At 35.8% G+C, this 20945-nt stretch overlaps 1 protein-coding gene across 1 annotated transcript in view; it reads right to left on the bottom strand.

Moving 5' to 3' along the window:
- Positions 1–20945, bottom strand: part of ANO5 (anoctamin 5) — a 73328-nt gene that overhangs the window by 14908 nt on the left and 37475 nt on the right. Inside the window, exons 9-17 of the mRNA XM_019742616.3 lie at positions 18827–18942; positions 11261–11395; positions 10802–10907; positions 10640–10700; positions 7191–7342; positions 5974–6048; positions 4152–4374; positions 2264–2433; positions 1494–1591 (exon numbers count right to left, since the gene is read on the bottom strand). Coding sequence (XP_019598175.3) covers positions 1494–1591; positions 2264–2433; positions 4152–4374; positions 5974–6048; positions 7191–7342; positions 10640–10700; positions 10802–10907; positions 11261–11395; positions 18827–18942 — 1136 coding nt within the window. The remainder of the gene's footprint in view (positions 1–1493; positions 1592–2263; positions 2434–4151; positions 4375–5973; positions 6049–7190; positions 7343–10639; positions 10701–10801; positions 10908–11260; positions 11396–18826; positions 18943–20945) is intronic.

The following is a 20945-nucleotide window of genomic DNA, read 5'->3' as shown; positions in this document are numbered from 1 at the left end:
AAAACTTTCAGCAATTACCTAGTCAAAGAAATTTTTTCTCTCCCATTTACTTAATTTTCTTTTTCTGGAACTTTCTACATAGTGGTTAAGTGGAAGCTTATTAACATAGCCTCCTGTCACTTTAATTTTTTTAATCCCATTGTCTCTCCATTGCAGCGTACAATGTGGAAATTTCTCAGTACTATTTTCCAATTCACAATTCTTCAATTGTGTCCAGTCTGTAACTGATCCCATCTATTGTACTCTTTATTTAAAGTATGATTTTTCATTTATGTATAATTGATTCCTTTTCATATTCATGTGTTCTTGTTTCATTTATATCTGTTTTCATTTATTTCCTGATCCTTTTAAATGACAATATCACTTCCTTTTATGTTTTTAGGTTTTGCTAGAATCTTTTAGCTAGAGTGAGTTCACTTTCTAAAAATGGATTTTCTTCGCAGCTTTGGTAGCATTAAATCTCATCATAAGTTTTGGAATATTGTTTTGTAGGCTTAATTTTACTCATTTCTTTTTTTATTTTACTTCCCGTCTCTTTTCCTCTTTTTGCATTGCATATTTATTCTCCCTCTTGTGTTTGGGTTTAGAGGTTACCTCCATTCTGCCCTCCAGGTTCTCAATCTAGATCTAGGACTTAAAAATAACAGTTTGGAGTTATTTCTCTGTGGCAATATTAGGTATGTGGTGTATCAAATACTATGTGAAAGGATCAGTCTATGTTCTTTCTTTGTCACCGCATGAAATACAACCAAAGGAGCACTGTGTAGCTGTGGGGGTAGGGTGGGAGCAGAAGGGAGGGTTTCAACCTTCTTTTATGAATAAGCAAAAATAATAGCAGTCCCTGGTTTCAAATACAGTTAAACTGGCCAGTCACCTGTCTTAAAGAAGCACTTTTAGCCCATCTTACACTGAAGGTACTAAACACTGACACTGCCATTTCCTCACTTGGAGCCCTGCGGGATTACAGGCTTATGATTCTTTCTCTTTTTATCCACAGGAATTTTCATCTTATATCTGAGATCAACTGTCATTTTGTGTTTTTCTTTTTATCATGTATTCATTATTGCTATGCTTTTGGAACAATCCCTTTACGTACCAGCATTTCATTCATGACCAATTTTTCTGCCTAGATGTGTCCATGAATAATGGATACTTTTTAAAAAGAGTTTAATTTTTTGCTATCTTGAGAAATAATATGCAACATGTAGAAAATGTAGAAAACATTTATATTTCCCAGTGGAATTTTCCTAGGAGAGGGGAATAATTACCTTTCCCTCAACTTCACTCAAGCCACAGAAATTTAAAAGCCTGTGTTACTTTAATACATTCTTGACTGCTAACTAAAAGTGAAGTTACTTTTTATGTTGTTGTTTGTTTGCTGCCTTAAATATTTGCTAATAAAGGTATCATGATAATCAAAGAATCCCATCTTCTTCCAGAAGAAACCTCTCATGGATACTTAAATCAAGCAAACACTCGTCAAGAATACATACGGGTAAATGGCTTCTTTAATGTTGCCGAAGATCTGTTTCCCAGTCATTATGATGGTCAGTTGCGTTGTCAATTCTATTAGACATCCTCCAGGATCACACTAGTCAGAAGTGAGCAGACAAAAAGTACATGATGAGAGATGGGACTTTAGCAATAACAAAAAAATCCCAATTCAGATCAGAATCTGAACACTTGGGATGGAATGGCTATTAAAGGGACATAAAGGGATATTTATCTCGACAGGTCCAAGCATGCTAACAGATCAGTGCCAGGCTAGCTTCATTAGGTTCACCTGTGCATATATTAATAACAGATTTCTTGTTCTCATTCTTAGAAAATTCTGCTTCTTTATGTCTGGGTTAGGGCTGGAAGCTGTTATTTTCTCCATGTGATTTAGATGCACAGCCAGGTTTGGAGACCACTGATTTGGTTTAACTCTTACCCATGGCAGAGCCCTTTCTGCTATGCCTCCAGAAAGTTATCATTCATCCTTTGCAGGAAGCCTTCTGGAATATAGAACTTATCACATTTCACAGCTCACATTTTACTACCAAACAATAAGCACAATATAACTTCTTGCCCAAAAGACCTGAAAAATCTATCAGATGACAGGATTGTAAGTCCAGTATTCTCTGTGGACCTGGTCAGCGTCTTAGACTTCTCTTGCAACTTGAGAAAATCTGAGTTAGTGCTGACACACACACACAGAAAGGTATTTATTTAACACCGAGTTACTGAAACCACAAACCTTACCTCTCAAGAGAATTCTTACCTCTTCACTTCTCCACACATTAAACATATATGTGTATTTTCCGGGATAGCCCACAAACTTCCCTTTAAAGAAAGCTACGTAGAAGCAGGATGAGTAAAAATTTACAAACTGAAACAGGAACATTTTCAAGGTCAGACTGCTTTCATACTCCTGGTACGTTCGAGGAATTTCTGGGTAAGTAAAAAACACCAAGGTTTAATAATGCACCTTCCTGTTTCTCCTTAAATTTTGTAATCCCTGGGACAAGTGGCTACCTAGTCATATTATCCTGAAAGCCTGTTGCAATGCTTCCCGCTCTGGTTATAACAGGCCAATATTAAGTTAACTGTAGATTTGTGCTAGGCTTTCCACTAGAGACTTTGTGTTAATTTCATCACTGGAGACACCTAGGAAGCAGTCATTATTACATTTACAGGGAAGAAATACTTGCCTGGAGTCACACAGTCAAAATCAGCCTCACATCAGACTGAAGAGCCTTCTGCTCATCCCCACACATTATATACGATATCCTATAAACACATCAGCTATTTCCCTCTCTTCCTTTCTGTCTCTCTCGTCTGTCTTCAATCAGGTTTAAACAAAGTAAACTCATATCAAAGGCAAAGGATGATTTCCAAACCAAATCCTGCTTTCCTCTCATGAATTAAATGGCTGTGTTAATTTTGAAAACAATGTCATGCAAACGGTGGCAGTAATAATACACATTTTCCTTCTCCTTATCATGATCTATCAGTTAATGAATTCCAAAGCTACGAGAATATTAGATTCTCTTCACACCACAGTAAAGCATCATAAGGCAGAAAATAGTAAAGGCACTTGTTTGTCAGAGCTGATGATCTCTCAATAGCACGAGCTGACCCAACCAAATCCATGAAATTTTTAGCAATACTGAAATAGTAACACATATTATTGTAAAGACACAGATAACACTTCCATTTTAGTAAAATTTAGATGCATTCCTACAAAATCTCTAAAGTGAATTTGAGTGATTTTTCTCATTGAAGAAAGCTGCAATTTTTTAAAGCTCTTTACTTTTAGGTGTCATCTGCTATGATTTTATTTTTCCCCTGTGGCTCGCATTAAAAAAAAAAAAAGAAGTAAACTTGAAAGAGCAGAACTCCAAATTGGAGAATAATTTTTAATTAAAGTTGCTTCCCAGGGCTTACTCCAGTGCTGAGTGAAAAATATACTCGTTTTGGTTACACTGGGCATGCTGTCACTGCATGAATTTAGAGGGGAAGCTCCCGGAGAGAGCACTCAGAGAAGCTGAGGCCTTGAGTTGAGTCTCTGCTCTATTCCCAATTTGCTTAGACCAGAAGCAACTATGTGCTACTCTCCCTGAGTCACAGGTGAGTCTCTCACTTCACCTGTGACTCCTTTACCTTCCCTTGTGGCTTAAGGAGAAAACTTAATATTTAAAAAAAATAATAATAATCCAGGTTTTTCAGACGTGGCAACTGAAAAGAGAAGCACTAAATTTTAGATTTATTCAGGAGAAGCTGATTGTTCTATTTTTCTCGTGATGGTTTTCAAAACCAAATACCTTGTAAAAACGATACACAAGAAATAAAAAATATCTGTGCCTTGTGAAAAGTGAGGATTTTACTTAGGATTCAATTAACCCCATCAAGGGAGGATAAAGAAAAGAATGAAAAAAGATCTACAGAGTTCTAATTCTTCTTTTTAGACCTTCTTCCCGCTTCTACTAGGCCTGAATGTAGCTGTTAGGGGATTTTCTCAAGTACCAGGCTATGGGCCTTCCTATAGAGCAAAACTATCTTAAAATGTCCCTTTACAAAATCAACTCCCTTGGTAATGATCCAAAATGAATGTATAGCATTGGTAGGAACCCTTTTGCAGAGTCCCACTAATGATTTGGCCGGCTTACCCATTTTTGTAATCCAGGCAGATATCTTTTCATAAAAGAAATTCAAGATCAAGATGACAATAAAGTTCAAGCAGGATCCAGTGAGTGATGTGGTGATCTGAGGAGTGAGGATACTTTTGACATGCTTCAAGGATGCTTCACTTTCCATAAAGCTGGCAAATGTAGCAAAGACTGCCAGGCGGTATACAATCACGGACACCATGCTTGCAATGACAAGAGCCATCTGCGGAAGAAGACACAGAATCAGTCACTCTGGTCTCTGGAGTTGTGTGCTGCACACACGTCTGAGACACACTGTTTTCTTCATCTCATTACGTTTAGCAGCTCTGACGTGGAAAGCACCCCAAGTCAGTCTCTCTCGCCACACATGTCAGGAAATGAACACCAGTAAGTTACAAGGGTTAGAGATAAGGCAGAGGGTAGCAGCTGGGTAAAACTAAAGCAGGAAAGTATTCATGGCCCATCCGCTAGGCCCATCCTAGAGCAAGAGTTAAGAAAACTAGCTAGAAGGCTAAATCCTGCCCATGGCCATACTTGTGTTGGCTTGGCCCTCGAGTTAAGAAAGTTTTTTGCACTGTTAAAGGTTATAAAGAAAAATAAAGACAATGACATGTCAGAGACTATTTGTGGCCCACAAAACCTAAAATATATCTGGCTCCTTTAGAGCAAATGTTTGCCAATGTCTGCTCTAGATTATAGTTAAATATGTGGTAGGAAGATTACTTACTTTCCCAAGAATACATTTAAAGATTGTATTTCACTCCCCTTCAGAATGTTGCCATTAGTGTGGTCTGATAGGCCTGATAGTTTAGACATTTGTATAGATTTGCTATAAATTTTATACACTTCCCATATTATAAAAACAAAAAAATCTAGGGATGGCTTTATCAATGACTGGAGAATTTTATTCTGAAAGTTGAAGAACTGCATCACATTGAATGAATACTAGAAATAAAAGAATAATGTTTTTGGGATCACACGCCAGAATGTTTCTCAAGAAGTGTCCTGAATTGATTATTGTCCTTTATTCCATCTTCTCTCCTCAACGACTGTTCAATCGTCTAAGAAAATACATATTTAAAATAGAAAAATTAGTACCTTTAACAAGAAATGTTAAAGGTAAGAAATTATGGGGCAATATGGATTGCTGAGGTTCAATTATGGTCTATAATTGCTTATTTTTTATACTTCAACATGCTAAACTCTCAGAGGGTAACATTACCTCTTTTCCTAAAATTAAAGTCCAACTATAAGAGGTCACCAATTTGGAAACGGGAGGGCAGAAAATAGATTATGGTGACCGAGGAATCTATTAGCTAAAAGGTATGGCTCCCTCACAATGGGATATGGTAATTAAATTCATCAAGTAGAAGTAACATTTTCTTGTTTATCTCAGCAAGAGAATGAACTTTAATAGTATGAGGGTTTTCCTTTTCATTTTGTGCAGATATTTTAAGTGGAGATAAAGATAAAGTAATGATTTTGAAAAAACTGACCAAATTATCTGCAAATTGTTGTTAAATTGGTGTGCTTTCAAGTTATTACCTAATTGATGAAGAGTTGGCAGAAGGGAATGGACAGGCTTTAAGATAAAACTCCTCTTTCTCCCTCCGCTAGCTATTTTCCCAAAGTTCAATTGTGGCACATGCATGTAAATTACAACTGATTTCACATAAGAGCTCTATCAAGATAAAAAGACTGTGGAAGGGAAGGGAAGGGAAAGATGGGACTCAAGAGCCATTTCAGATACAACTGTTGATATAATCTAATACGACCGACCACACGTCCAAGAGATGATAACAGTTTTAAAAAGAATGCTCACCCATAATGTCACCGTGGCTCCTGATAAGAAGTACCATGGAACACGACGATGTAGAGGCAAGTAAGGTTCCATCTCCTGTAATTTTGAAGAAATCACAACAAAATTCACACTCTACCCTCAAAGTTGGGACTTCAAGCAGTCACCAAAAGCACAAAGCCCCATTTAAGTGGAAAATCTCTCCAAAGGGTTCACTGTAGCTCAAGGCAAGCTACAGCCTAGCAAGGATGGAGAGCAATTGCTACCCAAGTTGTTAATGTATTTTCTCAGGTGTTTTCCCCCTTTATTCATTTACTGAAGTTTTTGCAATGTTTCAATGCAATTTAATAAATGTTAAACAAATGCGTAAGCTGTATAAAGAATGAGTATCATACTGCAAGAACAGTGTCCTGAACAGAGTAGGGCATTCTGCTGAAGAGATTGTGTTAGAGCCACATTCTAGTCTCCCTGTAACAGCGTTCGGTAGCTCAGTGACTATAGATTATGGAAAGGGACAGACTCCAAGTATATGCAGCCAAGGGTCTGGTTTTCATGGCAAAACACCTTCCCTTTTCACATGCAAAACAACTGAGGCCAAGAAGTCAAATTACTCAGTCAACAGCATGTAGAATTTCTTAATTAACTTCTTAGCTAGCAGTCCATGCCAATTAAGGATCCCAAAATAAAGACTTTCACTCCCAGACAGCAAGGCAATGATCTTCCCATTATAATCAATTAAAAGGGACTCATTGAATAAAATTTGGTCTCATAAAACAGTGACTCATAAGCCCACCACCTTAACACAATACTAATTTAATCTTTGCATATTAACTTAGTACCATTCCCAAGGAAACATATTTATATATACAAAGCCCACAACATACACACTGTTTTCCATTTTTCTTTTATATCGCTTAGCATTAAAATGATGTATTTCATGATACGATGCCTTGGATTTACATCAAAATAATCTAGTGGCAAGGAGGCTTATCAGTAAAAAGACTGTCCATGAATTAGTATTAATTGAAGCTGCGTGGTGGTCCATGCTGGGGTTCATTATACTTTTCTATTTACTTCCGTATGTGTTTGAAATATAGGATAGAAACATGGGAAGAAGTTTATATGATTGGTATGTTGGAGAATATTTTAAAGGCAAATTAAAATATATATTGTTATTTGAGAGGTAACCTGCAACAGCATGGCCACTGAGATATGCTGCTTGTTTCAGTTCCCTAATGTACCTTAGTCACTGGATTCATTTTCCTGTGTTTACACATAGCTTCAAATTCAGGTCTGAGCTGCAGCTGCTGCTGTTCTTCTTCAAAGTCCACCAGATCCCACTCATATTCCAGTCTGGCTTGTCGCTGTTTCCAAAACTCCAGAAACAATGTGACTGCAGGCAGATAAATGTATGAAAACAAATATAATCAAGTGACGGAGAAATAGAGTAAGAGAATAACTTGAGTTTTTCTTCTATTTTTAAATATCGATTTGGTTGTATAGTGGTTCTTCAATCACTATAACGTTGAATGATAAAATTATTAATCTTGACATAAGTATGGAATAACATTGAAATAACTCATATATAAAATTTCAAATTAATTTCTTAGATAGCATTCTATGCCAGAAAAAACTTTCAGGTTCATTGCTAGTCTCTCTTTTCTTGAAGATAGTTTGAAGTAATATTTAAACTTAACTTTTTTACTAACACATAGATTTTGTTTGCAAAATCAGTCTTTTACCGATATCATTCAAGCAGTTATACCTTAGTGAACTTTAAGAAAAAATTTAAGTGCCATTCTATAGTATATTCTCTCTCTCTCTCTCTCTCTATATATATATATATATATATAGAGAGAGAGAGAGAGAGAGAGAGAGATAGATATAGATATCTATACCTATATCTATAGATATCTATATCTATATATATGTATATACACATGTATATACATATATATATAAAGAGAGAGAGAGGTTGACAAAAATATGTATACACATTTTAAGAAAGGAAAAAACTATTAAATTGTAATACTCAACATATACCAATAACAAAAGATGAATACAAGTCATGTTTGACTTCTGCAATTACAAGAGGTGCTCAAAGTGGTTACCATTAGGGTCCAGACACTTCTAATTACAGCGAACTACTGCTTAAGCAATGTTGACCAGTGTCCACTTGTATACATTTTTTTGGCACCATATATATATATATATATATAGAGAGAGAGAGAGAGAGAATATATATTCCATGTTCATTGCCGCATTATTTACAATAGTCATCCATTGATGGATGAACGGATAAAGAAAATGTAGTTTATATACACAATGGAATATTATTCAGCCATTAAAAAAAAAGAAGAAAATCTTGCCATTTGTGACATGAATGGACCTTGAGGGTATTATGCTAAGTGAGTGAAGTCATATAGAGAAAAACAAATACCGTAAGATCTCACTTATGTGTGGAATCTAATAAAAAACAAAAACAAAACACATAGAAACAGATTGGTGGTTGATGAGGTTAAGGCAATGGGAAGGTGGGTGAAAGTGGTCTAAAGGTTCAAATGCCCAATTATAAGATTAATAATTTCTGGGAATGTAACGTATAGCAGGTGACTATAGTTAAAAATACTGTGCTGGATATTTGAAAGTTACTAAGAGTCAATCTTAAATGTTCTCATCATAAGAAGAAAAGTTTGTAACTATGTGAGGTGATGAATATTAACTAAACTTATTGTAGTAAACATTTTACAATACATAAATATACAAAATCATTATGTTATACACTTTAAACTAATAAAATGTTATTAGTGAATTATATCTCAATAAAACTGGAGGGGGGTAGAAAACACATAAATGTCCAACAATAGAGAACTGGTTAGATAAAGAGTGATAAATTCATAAAAAACAATTGTATTCAGTCTTACACACACTTACATACACACACACACACACACACACACACACACACTCCTTTCTATAGAAGGAGTCCCATCATTTATTGTTTGTTGAATAAAAAGGTAGGTTTAAAACTATGTATAATATTATACCATTTATGTAAGATTATATGACTACACATGCCCACATACAGAGAGTAAAAGATTCTGAAAAATTATGGCCAAAATAATAAACTCTATTTCTGGTAATTTTATTATTTTCTTTCAGTTTCTATGTGAATTTGAATTTCCTGTGTGGTAGGTGTATATATTTGTTCATCGTAAAGAAGCCAAAAAGTTAAAACCAAACCAAAAAAAAACAACAAACCCATTTGTACCCAGTACAAAGCATAGCATACATTAAATTCAGTTCTCAGTCTCTTGGACTAGTGTTGTCCTTTAACCTGGAATGCTTTTCCTTCACACCTACTCTGCCAACCCATCCTTTGATTCAGCTCAATTGTTTATTAGTATTTGTACTAAAACAAATACCTTGAAGTTCTGTTCTCATAGAATTCGGCCAACATCCTCAATCACCAAAGCTAAATCAAGTCACTGCTACAATACACTTTTCTGAAAGAACTAACTGATGGTAGCACGTCTTCAAAACACTTACAGTGTTGCTGGGTGTTCTACATATGGTTGCTCCTCTATTTGTGATGAAATACAAGGTTAGTGTTGGTGTACAATCTCTCACAGGGAAACAATGAAAAAATACTAGATTTGTTTTAATTTGTGCACTTATCATTCACTTCTGATTCCAATTTATGCTGAGGCAGGATTTGGCAGTCATATGATGAAGAGATGTCCATACACCAACTTACCAAACTTGGGGTTGTTGGAGAATTTGTTAGTAAGGTTTCCCTGTTCTGTTCTTTTTGAATCTGGGCTGTTCTCTTTAGACGACAGCACCCAAGCAGAAGTGACAGAAACTCATACGTTCCTTTGCTTCACATACACACCAACAAGTTTTGTTGTCTTTTTGTCTGGATCAAGCTACCCTTGCCCTTTGCTCAGTTTTTAAATTCACATATTTGTATTTGTTATACACTTCATTTTTTTAATTGGAAAGAAAAAAGTCTATTTTCCCCAGAGTCCCCTGAATTTTGGGACACGTTTTAGAAGTCTTTAGGCCTCATCTTGCTGAGTTACTCTTACAGAAGATGTTTTCCTCACTGATGGTAGGAGCAACTTCCTAACACGTCTACTCTCCATGCGAAATGATAAGAATGAAAAACTTGGACATTTCCAAAATCAAGGGCAATTCCACTTTACATGGGAGACTTTTATCAATTGGAACTGGAAGGTGGAATTAGCCACAGGGAACTCAGACTCAAACGTTGATTTATTAGCCCTCGATCATTTATTTTGGTTTGTATTCCAGTTTGTATCCCTGACTCCGTATCCTCTAGCCACCAAATAGTGATATTTATTCTCTCCTGAATTAAGTGCTTATTGAGCCTGTTTCTCACCAGAGTGCTGGGAGACAGTGTGAGCTGAATACATAGGAGGTTTCAAAAATTATCTTGTCTCTCAGAGAAACGAGCAGATGATTAATAGAGGCCTTTCGTGGACCAAGGACGAAGACTAAAGAACATGTTAGTGGACGCCATGAGGATGCTGATACTAGCAAAGACACAGAGATCTAAAATCACCTCTGGTACAGAAGACATGCCATCTGTGTATGTGGTACAGATAGATGTGCCATATAACACGGAACTTGGACAAAGCTGTTTTTTACGTGACTATTTACTCACCCCAAATTCCCATGAATATTGCAAAGAACACTGTTGACTCATTATCAAATAAATGGGAGACCTTTAAAAACAAAAATAGCATCACAAAGACTATTTAGTTTCAATGTAATACAAAAGGAGGGAAATTCTAAGTCTCTTCAACATACCAAAATACATACATACCTTTGAAGCCAAACACGTAGAATTTAGCCTCCAAAACTCACATACTAGATCACAGAGTGGGCACATGATAATCTGACCTCCAATCTCAGGGTCACAGATTTCAGTACTGCAGAGGGAACAGCAAAGTTATTTTGAAAAGTGATGTGTGTTTGCGTGAAAGTGGAAAGCTGTCCCTACCAGAACAACTGTTTATACAGCTTCTCACATATGGCAGAAGGGGTAACGAAGCAGCAATTTTTGTAGTCGGTCAAGTCATGCTTTGGGGAACAGAATCTTTAGAACTAATCATTACAAACAGATTTTCCATAAAGCACCAGGTGAGGGGCAGCTGGTAGGGTCTTTCGGAAATACCTGCTGCCACGAAGAAGCATTCTGAAACCAATGTCAGGAAAACAACACCAGTTTCAGTTAGCATAAGATCAAGACGTTTTCTCTATTAGGCAACTCAGTGGCACTTACCTTCTTGTGCTACTATGCATTGATAATAAGCCGTAAATGAAACAAGCTAAGCCAACTATAGCTGCAAACAACAGCATTTCTGTGTAAAATCCAAGAAAGACAAAATAGATGCCAATTTTTTCTCCATAATAGTTCCTATAAAAGAAGATAAAAATAGGCAGAGGTTGGAAGAATAATACAGTCCAGACAGCCTTGTTTCGTATTCAGACAAGCCTGTACTCCAATTTTGGCTCTACTGCTTTCTAGCCGTATAATTTTGGTAAAGTTAATAAACACTTGAAGCTTCAGTTTTCCCATCACAAAATGCAGGATGATGCTTATCCACAGAATTGGTGTAAGGATTGAAAAAAGATAACACATCTAACTAGGAGCCAAATGAGTGAAATTTAAGTTTTAATTTTGAAATAAGAAGGTAATTTGAAAAGCTTCCAAACGTTAAGAGTTTCGAAATAAACTGCAGAACATTCTGCAGTGTAACTTCTAGCAATTAACTTAACAAACCAAAATTACATTCACAATCTGCACAGACTTTTGCTTTATTTCTCTTTCTAAAATTGAAGAAGGTACTCTGACCACATTGGGCGAGAGTGGTTGTATGTATAAAATTCCATCTTCCTCCAAGTTTGGATGTCTGATGGATACTTACAGAATTGTAAAGCAGGCAGCACACCAAGAAATTAAAACTGACTGCTTAGTAAAAGTTCCATAAAATATACAGTCTTGCTCTTGTTTACAAAGAGTTGAAAAGTAACAACAGTATTACTTGGCATAAATGTTTAAGTCTTACAATCAAGTTTGGGTTGTTTTTTTTTGTTGTTGTTGCTTTTAAACTTACTACCCCTTAAGGAATCCCTCGAGGAACAAGGGAATATAAGTTTCTCTGCCTCAGAAAACCAGAGGGCGTTTTTTGTTTGTTTAAACCATCTTAATCCTCCTCCTTATTTATATAGAGCTCACCTCAGCAAATCTGTAAAGCCTTCCCAGGGTTTCCTAGGCAGATAGATGTGATCCCTTTTCAGTACTAATAGCATGCTATATATAAATCTATTATAGCACGTAATATTAAATTGTAATTTCAAAAAGGAGGCAACTCTGAACATAAAGAGCATAAGCTTCATTTCCCAATGAGAAGATTTTAAAATATTTTCTCATATTCAATATTAACTTTAACCTCCCATTCTTCAGTTTTCAAAATTTCTAATCTTTTCTAATTAAACAGACATCTTACTACTTTTATCATCTTTCATTGTTGTCAGTGGTATTTTTGCATTGCTGTTTCCCCTTATTCTGCTCTTCAAATCACTATAAACTTGACATTAAATTACAGTTCCATCATATTCCTGTTAATTTGCTATTCACGGCTTCCTGAGGTTCACTCACACCTAGGATGAGTGAACTTGCTTCTCCCCCCAACCCTTTTTTCCCTATTTGCTGAAAAATACAGCAATTAATGTAACACTACATAACCTTAGATTTTTAAATAAAGAGGAAAAAAGATTTGCTATTATGGGCTTTACCATTCATGATGTTTATTTCCATTTGATGTTTTAAAAATTAAAGAATCAATTTTTTAAGGTAAAACATTAATAGTATTGCTATAGGTTTAACCTAAAAACTTTTCACAAATTCATAAACTGGATAATTCAACATTAGTTTTAAAGAATTACATTTTTCTCCCTTTCAAATAGCAAGACTCTTATTCCTTGAGAATTAAAAAAAAAATGTTCCCAAGAACTCCAGATCTTTAATTAGTATTAAAAAGGTTTTCAAAAACAGAAATTTTCAGATAAGCATTTATTATATATGGAAATATAGACTATATTTTACTAAACTTTGGACTTGGGAGCTTAACAATAACAGATTAACAACTCAACCATCTCTTAAAAGTGCAAAAAATAAGAGGCAGGTTTAATATTTGTATTATGGTAAAAATGTGTACATTATTGAAATAACATTAAGGTGTTAAATTATCTTATTATTCATAACAAAGCAAATTAGAAAAATCTAATAAAATGAGACACTCTATAGACTCAAATATAAATAAAACCCTTTGAGTATTAATTTTTTTGAAAAATATATCTTGTAGTTACACTTATGGTATTTTTTAACCTGTCCATTTTACTTACTAGATGTTCAACTCATCTGTGTCCCCACACTATCTAATATAGCATCTGATAGGTAGAAGGCATTCACGAATATTGGTTGTGAGATTTTTATAAGAAGTCATTGGTCTAATTTTGTATTCCCAGGACTTAGTACTTAGTCTGAGACACAGCAAATAATCAAAAGAATAACAGTAGAACTGAACTGAAGACAGGCTTGAGGAATGAATGTACAAATGCAAACATTTGGTCTAAAGAGATTCATTTTTACAGTGAATTCATGGACGTCTGAGAAACTTAACTATTATATTATCTTGGCATTTTAATAGCACCATTATATTAACCTTAAATATATTTATTCTAAACTATATGTGATACAGCTTAGTATATCAATTTTATTTCTAAGCATAAAGCCACTCAAAATCGGTGATATCAAAAGAAAAATTACATGGAGATCTTAAATTGGAAAGAAAAATTGGGATCAGAGGGTATATAAAATTGAAGACTGATAAAACAATGATGGCAACCTTGGTATTTCCATCTTTCCTGGAAAAAAAAAATTAATATGAGAAAATGATCAGTGCCCAAAAGGCAGTAAAAATATTTGGATATGAAACTTAAAATTAGTATAAAGATAACATGAAATATGTGAAATCTAGGAATTCGGAGTACTATATTCTAAATCTCTTTCTAGGTACCCCAAGTCATCCTGTCTTTGTTTATTTCTTTTTATTCACCATATCTAATCATCCACTAGATTCAATAAATTCTGTCATAAAAATCTGTTTTTTAATCCATAGTCTCCCCTTTCATGTTTCCAGTGTCTTGGATATGATCTTCAATATCTGTTACTGGAAAGTTTCAACAGCCTCCTAAGTTCCCTGACTTCAGTCTTGCATCTTTCTAAACCATCTTGTTTCCAATAGCGATGTTTCTAAAGAAAAAGTTCAACAATGTCCTTTTCCCCCTTCAAAGGTTTTGTCCTTTCACCTTAGCAGTGTTCTTCATAATTTTGTTCCTGATAACACTCAAATCTCACCTGCTATGACTCCTTCATGATAAGTGAAATGCACAGGCTATTTCTCAGCACAGAGCTCTGTACTTGTTTTCCTGCTGGGGATATTCTTACCTAACTTTTTTTACCTAACAACCTATTGCTTATCTCTCACAACATAGCTCACAAATCAACACTATGAAAGTTTCCTTGAGGTTGTCAGAAAGGTAGGTGCCTTTTTCTCTGTGCTCTGTTCTTTCATGAGTATCATGCCGCTGTATTATGTATTTGTGTGTCTTCCTGAAAATATGTTCATGTTCATGTTCATGTTCATGTTGGGAACCATGTCCTAATATCTTTGTAGCCCGAGCCTATTGCCTGATCTGGAGTGATGTTGAATAAATGCTCATTTAAGGAATGGATGGACTGTAATTATGCATGCATGGACAATTGCTTTCTCTTTTTTAGGATATTTTGTTTTTATCAAGTCTTCCTATAAAACCTTTCCTAAAAACCATAAAATCAACAAGGATAGGAAATAAAACTACACCCGATACAGGCCTTTCAGCCTCATGACAAAGAACACCATCACCTTCAAATTACCTCTTAAGTAAAAAAATAAGACCAATTCTATCAGAGCACCTGCCACCTGCTGCCACAAACCTGAGATAAGGAGAGCAGGAAAGATGCTTAGGAAATTCTAGGAAAGAAATGTAAAGTAGCATGGAGATGTTACACTAACACAGACAAAACAACCCCTGGAAGCATATGTTGGGACTTGGTTAATTCATAGCACAAGCTAAAAGGAAAGGATCTAAAAATGAGCAAGATGGGAAGTGGCAGCCTCAGAGAAGCATTGCTTCTGAGTAAGAGTTAGATATAAAAGGTGGTACTGCTTAAAAGTGTGGCAGTAAGAGAAAGAAGAAAATAAGAGGGATAGTTAGGATCCTGTGGAAATGAAAGAAATGGCACGTGGCAACCACACACCATCGTCCATAAAAGAAACTGCATGGAATAGGAAAGAACTAACAGAAGCAGGCAGGCTAATGCTAGAAGCTCTGCAAATTAAACACAAAGAGAAAAAAAGCAGACCATAGTGACACAAAGCTACATTTACAAAAAATAAATAAATAAAAATTTGAAATAAATAATTTCAGCTAATGAAAATTCTCCCAAAAGAACATGAGGAATACTGTAATAAAGCACTATAAACAACTAAATGTTCTCCAATGAGTAATTACAAAGAAAACAACAATATAAAAATAAAAAGAGAAGTGGAGAAAAATAGGAATAAAATGAGAAGTGAAAGAATTCTAGAGAAAGAGGAAAAAGAAAAGTCATATAAGATCATATCAGAATAGAACGGATGCTGACATCATGAGGTATTGTCAAGCAGGGTCTCTAGTCCCGTTCCCTGCATAAGAACGCAGGATATGGTGAGGCCAAAAAGGAACAACAATGGAGCCATAGAGAGGGGAGTCATATCACTATATTCTCGATGGCAGCTGGTCAAGACACAAAAGCAAACATCCGCCAGTACCCCAACAAGGGGTCTTCCTGCACCCCAGTCTTGCTGGCGGCCGGGTGAGACACAGGCAGTAGGATCAACACGATCCACAATCCACACTCTGCTAACCGCACTTGCTGGCCGCAATCCGCCATCTGCTTCTCGGCCAACCCACCATCCTGCTGGCATAGGCACGGCAGTTATATTAGTGGCTAATGGCTAACTGGTAACAGCTGATGGCCAACCAACCACAGCAGAAGGCCATCTGATTACAGCTGATAGCCATCTAATAACCGAATCAGCACCTTTCCATGTAAGGCAGAGAGCCTGGAAACTGCTCTCCTGGCTCCGTCCCCACAGGTATTCAAGAGTGAATGATGGGAAAATTAAGTGAAAATCTAGTAAGACACTAAGAAAAACAGGAAACCTACCCAAAGAATAAATATGACATAGAGAGGTAAACAGGGTCTCAGAGAAATTGTGCACTATTTAAAAGTAAGTTGATTGAATACATCATGGTCCTTTATCCCTAAATCTTCATTGTCTATTCCTAAGAATAAGCATATTATCTTACATTACCACTGAAAAGGAACCTTAGGGATAACAGCTGTTTTTTACAATTGCTAGCTCTGTGATAACACAGTGTTTTCTTTTTTTACTTTACAGTTACTTGTTTTAAAACTTTACACCTAGTTATCTATTGTTTACATTAAATTTTGTTAAAAATTTAAATTTATTAGAAAATGATCTCATTGAAATAAAAAAGCAATATGACTTGCTATAAATGGAAAGTTACTTTAATAATAGGATGAAAAACTTTAAAAGTTGTTAAACTTAAGCTTGACACTGTCATCTCATGAAATATCTGAGATTCCACTTTATTGTAAAAGGAAATTAGCAAGTGCTAACAAGGCATTACAGATACACCTGGAATGACCTGAGACGGAATGTGTTCACATGTATCTAGGGTTGTAAATACAAACCTTTGGAGAACATTTAAATTAGAAACACCTGCAGATAGTTAAAAATGTTAGATTAATAAATACTCTCAATGCATTTTAACAACATAAAATATGTAAACCTTTATTCTGACAACATTGCTTCTTTGAAAGTATACTATGAAAATATTCTCCATGGGCACAATGTCTGCAGATGTTCTTAGCAGACTTGATCTTATAGTGAAAAATTTGGGACAACCTAATGTTTTTCGATAGAAAAATAGATAAATGAATTATGCAAAATTTATAGTATGGCACTGTGGGGACGGAGCCCCAGAAAGTAGTTTACAGGCTCTCGGCCTCACATGGAAGGGTGCTGGCTCGGGTAGTGGATAGCCATCGGCTGTGGCTGATTGGCCGTCAGCTGTAGCCAGTTAGCCGATTGGCCGCTGGTATAACTGCTGCGGCTACGGAGGAGAGTCGAGGAGAGTGGAGGAGAGTCGTCGGTCGGTTGGCGGAAAGGCGGCCGGCAGGTCGCGCATCCGGTGGGCCCAGCCTCCAGTGAGACCATAGTGGTATGACTCCCCTACCTATGACTCCGTGGGTGTTCCTTTTTGGCCTCACCATATCCTGCGTTCTTATGTGGGGAGCGGGACCAGAGACCCCGCAGGCCGCCCCGCAGGCCGCCCCGCAGGACAAATGGCGCAGCGAGCAGGGTCTCCCACACGACAGCACTCTGTATTGTGTTAAAAAGCATTTATATCTGCATGTATTCATTGAGATGAGTACCAATAATATATTATTTAGTGCAAAAAAATTAAGCACATAATAAATAAAGATACCATTGCTCTAGGGGAAAAATGTATTTGTATATTTTATTATGCATGCACATAAAAATAAGATTGAATGGATATTCCCAAATCAAGAGTAGTAACCTCCACAAATTCAATGGAAATGGAATTTCACTCAAAACTTTGCACATCTCTTTATTAGTTGAAATTTCTTTGACAATGTGCTACGTTTATAATTTTAAAAATTAAATGATCATTTCTCAAAAACAAGTAAAACATCCATCCAAAAAAGAGTTCATATAATGATTTACAGAAAGCATCATTTTATATACTTCAGTTGCCTTTATTTATTCTTAAAGTTTCCCCTTACCTGCCTTAAAAAAAACTGTTGATATAACATTTCCATTGATTTGGACGTATGAATCAAAATCAGTCTCCTAAAAAGGATGCTATGATGCTGTGTAAGTATCATAGTACAAGCATGAATCACCAAGTGAATTGTTCAAATCTGATTATTCCTTTACTGAAATCATAGCAGGAGTCTCCCGACATCCTGTATGTATGTAGTATTGCTACAGTTCAAAGCAGGAACCTGCGGCCATAGTCTTCTTGCTTAGCTAATAAAACTGTCTACAGAAATTGTCAGAGAGCATGGGACTCAGACAGGGTCAGTCATTAAGCTTGTCAATTGCCTGAGCCAAAAGATTAAAAAAAAACAACAAAAAGAATTGAGGTTATAGAACAATTGTCTTCACAAACATCCATATACAACCTTTCTGCTATGTTCTAAATTCCTGGACTGAAGAAAGCAAAAGTATTATGTATTAAGCACTAAATGCTAGCCTCTATGCTAAAAAATATACATACCTCATTTAATTATGAAATAACCCCGTAAGGAAAGTACTACTGTTATTCTCATTCTCAAAGAGGTTAAATAACTTGAAAAAGTTTAGATAGTTTCTAAGAGGAAGAACTTGGATTTGAACCCAGCCTACCTAAATACCCAGCCCCAACCTCTGAACCAGCGAGCTATCTCTGCAGGGTGGTTAAGAACATTCTGGCAACAGCATTCTGTTCACAAATGAATGACTAAATGGTAATGTAGCTACAAAACTGGGAAGGTGTAAAATATAGTCGGCGAGAATAGTATTAAAAAAGAATGGAATATGAGTCATTGTGCATGAAAATCACATTGTCCAGTTTTAGTCAGGTCGTTCCTCTGTAAGAAACTTACCTAATCAAATCTAAAGGCTGCTCCTTGTAAAAATAGGAAAACCGAGCCCAATTCTGGCAAAGCATGTACCGTTCATTGACAGGATGAGAAGGTTCTGATGGCTTCCAATACTGACCCTACAGATATTCAAGAAGAAAATATGTGAATGACGAAGCAAAAGACAAGGGTGCAGTAAGCCAGGACTGCTTTTATGAGGTGAGTGAATGAGGTGAATGTTCTCTTTTACTTTTAGACTTGGATTGTCATATTCCAGTGATGTGAAATTATTCACTAAAATCTATAATAAACGATAATAACAGTGATTTACTTATTAAATTCTCGCACCCAGTTATTTAAAAATGCAAGTTAAAGTTTGAGACTTTGGCTTTCCTCAAGCTCTCCCTTTCACCTGGAATGTCCTTTCTTCTTTACTTAAATCGAATGTGATATTCACAGCTCAGGGATTCATATACTTATATAACTGGCTGTGACTTTAGAAATAAGCTAACACTTTTATTGTATAGATTGAAAAATTAAACCCCAAGTGAAGTTAAGTGAATGACCCAAAGTCATACTGCTATGACAGGTATCTCATCTAGGGAACTTATCTTGTCCACACTGATATCCATTTCCCAAAGAACTTAAAATATACAACAAACTTTGGCACTTAAGAGCCTCAGTATTGTTTCATGCGTAAGTTATTTTCCTCACTATTAGGTACTGAGTAGCTTTATTAACACCCGGTCAGGACCTAGCAGAACACTGACAACACACAGCTGTTCAATACCTTCTTTTTAATTGTTCGCCTAGACAAGTGAACTACTGAAGATAATATTGAATAAATATCCAATTTAAAATTAAGCACACATGAAAATCTCTATTTGATAAGATATGAGGTTGTATATCATCCAGATTCCAACAGTTATCTTCTTAGTGCTGAATCTTGAGAAATGAAATAGAAAAAAAAGAAAAAGAGCAGCAGCCTATTTGTAGATCTGGAAAAATGATTCTTTAAAGTACATAAGGGAAAATCTAGTACCTAAACTTGAATTGAGGAGAAAAGAAAGGGAAAAAAGTAAAATTAACAGTTCATTATAGCTTTCGCTAGCTCACTAACAGTGATTTTCCAGTAAGCACCAGGACGCTACTGGAAGGCTAGATGTATGGATTACAATTTCCGGTGACTGAGATACTTGGTCATTTTCGTTCGGATTCATAACCTGGTAATAGAGAGAATTAATACCCTAAAAACAAACAATCCTCAAAATCTTTAAAAAAGGAATGAGGCCTTCTGTGAAGAAAGATTGACAAGGAATGCACTGCAGTGTTTATTAACCTGCTATAGTCTCTTTACCAAATGGCCATGGCATTATTTAGAATCCATAATCTCCTAGAAATTCTTTTGTCCCAGGGAAAACATAGGGGGGAAGGAAAAAGGGCATGGATTGAGGGCAGTGGAGAGGATGGTTTCTCTAACACATAAGCTAAATTCACCTGAATTGATACTCTTGTTGAAAACTGCCATTCATTTTGGAAAATTTTGCTGTACCCTTATAGGAAATATATCAAAGATAATCAACTAACCAGTGTTGAACAGACTGGAGTCAATTACCATCCTGTTGAATAAATATTGACAGAAGAAAGCTGGCATAATAGTTTAAGTCCTAGAAAAGAAAGAGTTTGGCTTTGGGCTTTTAGAAACTATGCCAGCAACTTTACCTTCAAAATAATGGGCAATGATTTAGATGACACTTGTTTAAATGGAAATACTTGGTTCTTCAACATTCCTAAGGAAAGTGTTTCTCAAAAAGAGAGCACATGATCAAAAAGTGTTTTATAAGTATCTAAGATAAAACAGGAATACAAGAAACGAAAGTTCCAAGGGACGATCTTAAAGTAGTTTATATACATGTAGGCGCATGATGTTTACTGCCAACAGGTAATGTCAATATGGAAAACACTGAATTTCCAAAAGTAAAGGTTTCCCTCAGAAACCCCCAGAAACTAGGCTGTCAAGCTTTCAGGCTTGGTTAAATGGGTGCATCACATACATAACTTCTTTGTTAAACTCATAAAGCCAGTAGTTTTGTACAATGATCCGCCAGACTCAAAAAATCATTCTTCTAAATCTCAGTTATTT

This window comes from Rhinolophus sinicus, chromosome 14 (assembly GCF_057876585.1).
Source record: "Rhinolophus sinicus isolate RSI-liver-muscle chromosome 14, RSI-T2T, whole genome shotgun sequence".
In the NCBI taxonomy this organism is placed as follows: Eukaryota; Metazoa; Chordata; class Mammalia; order Chiroptera; family Rhinolophidae; genus Rhinolophus; species Rhinolophus sinicus.
The sequence above is the reverse complement of the archived record's forward strand: the minus strand, read 5'-3'. Positions and strand labels throughout refer to the sequence as shown.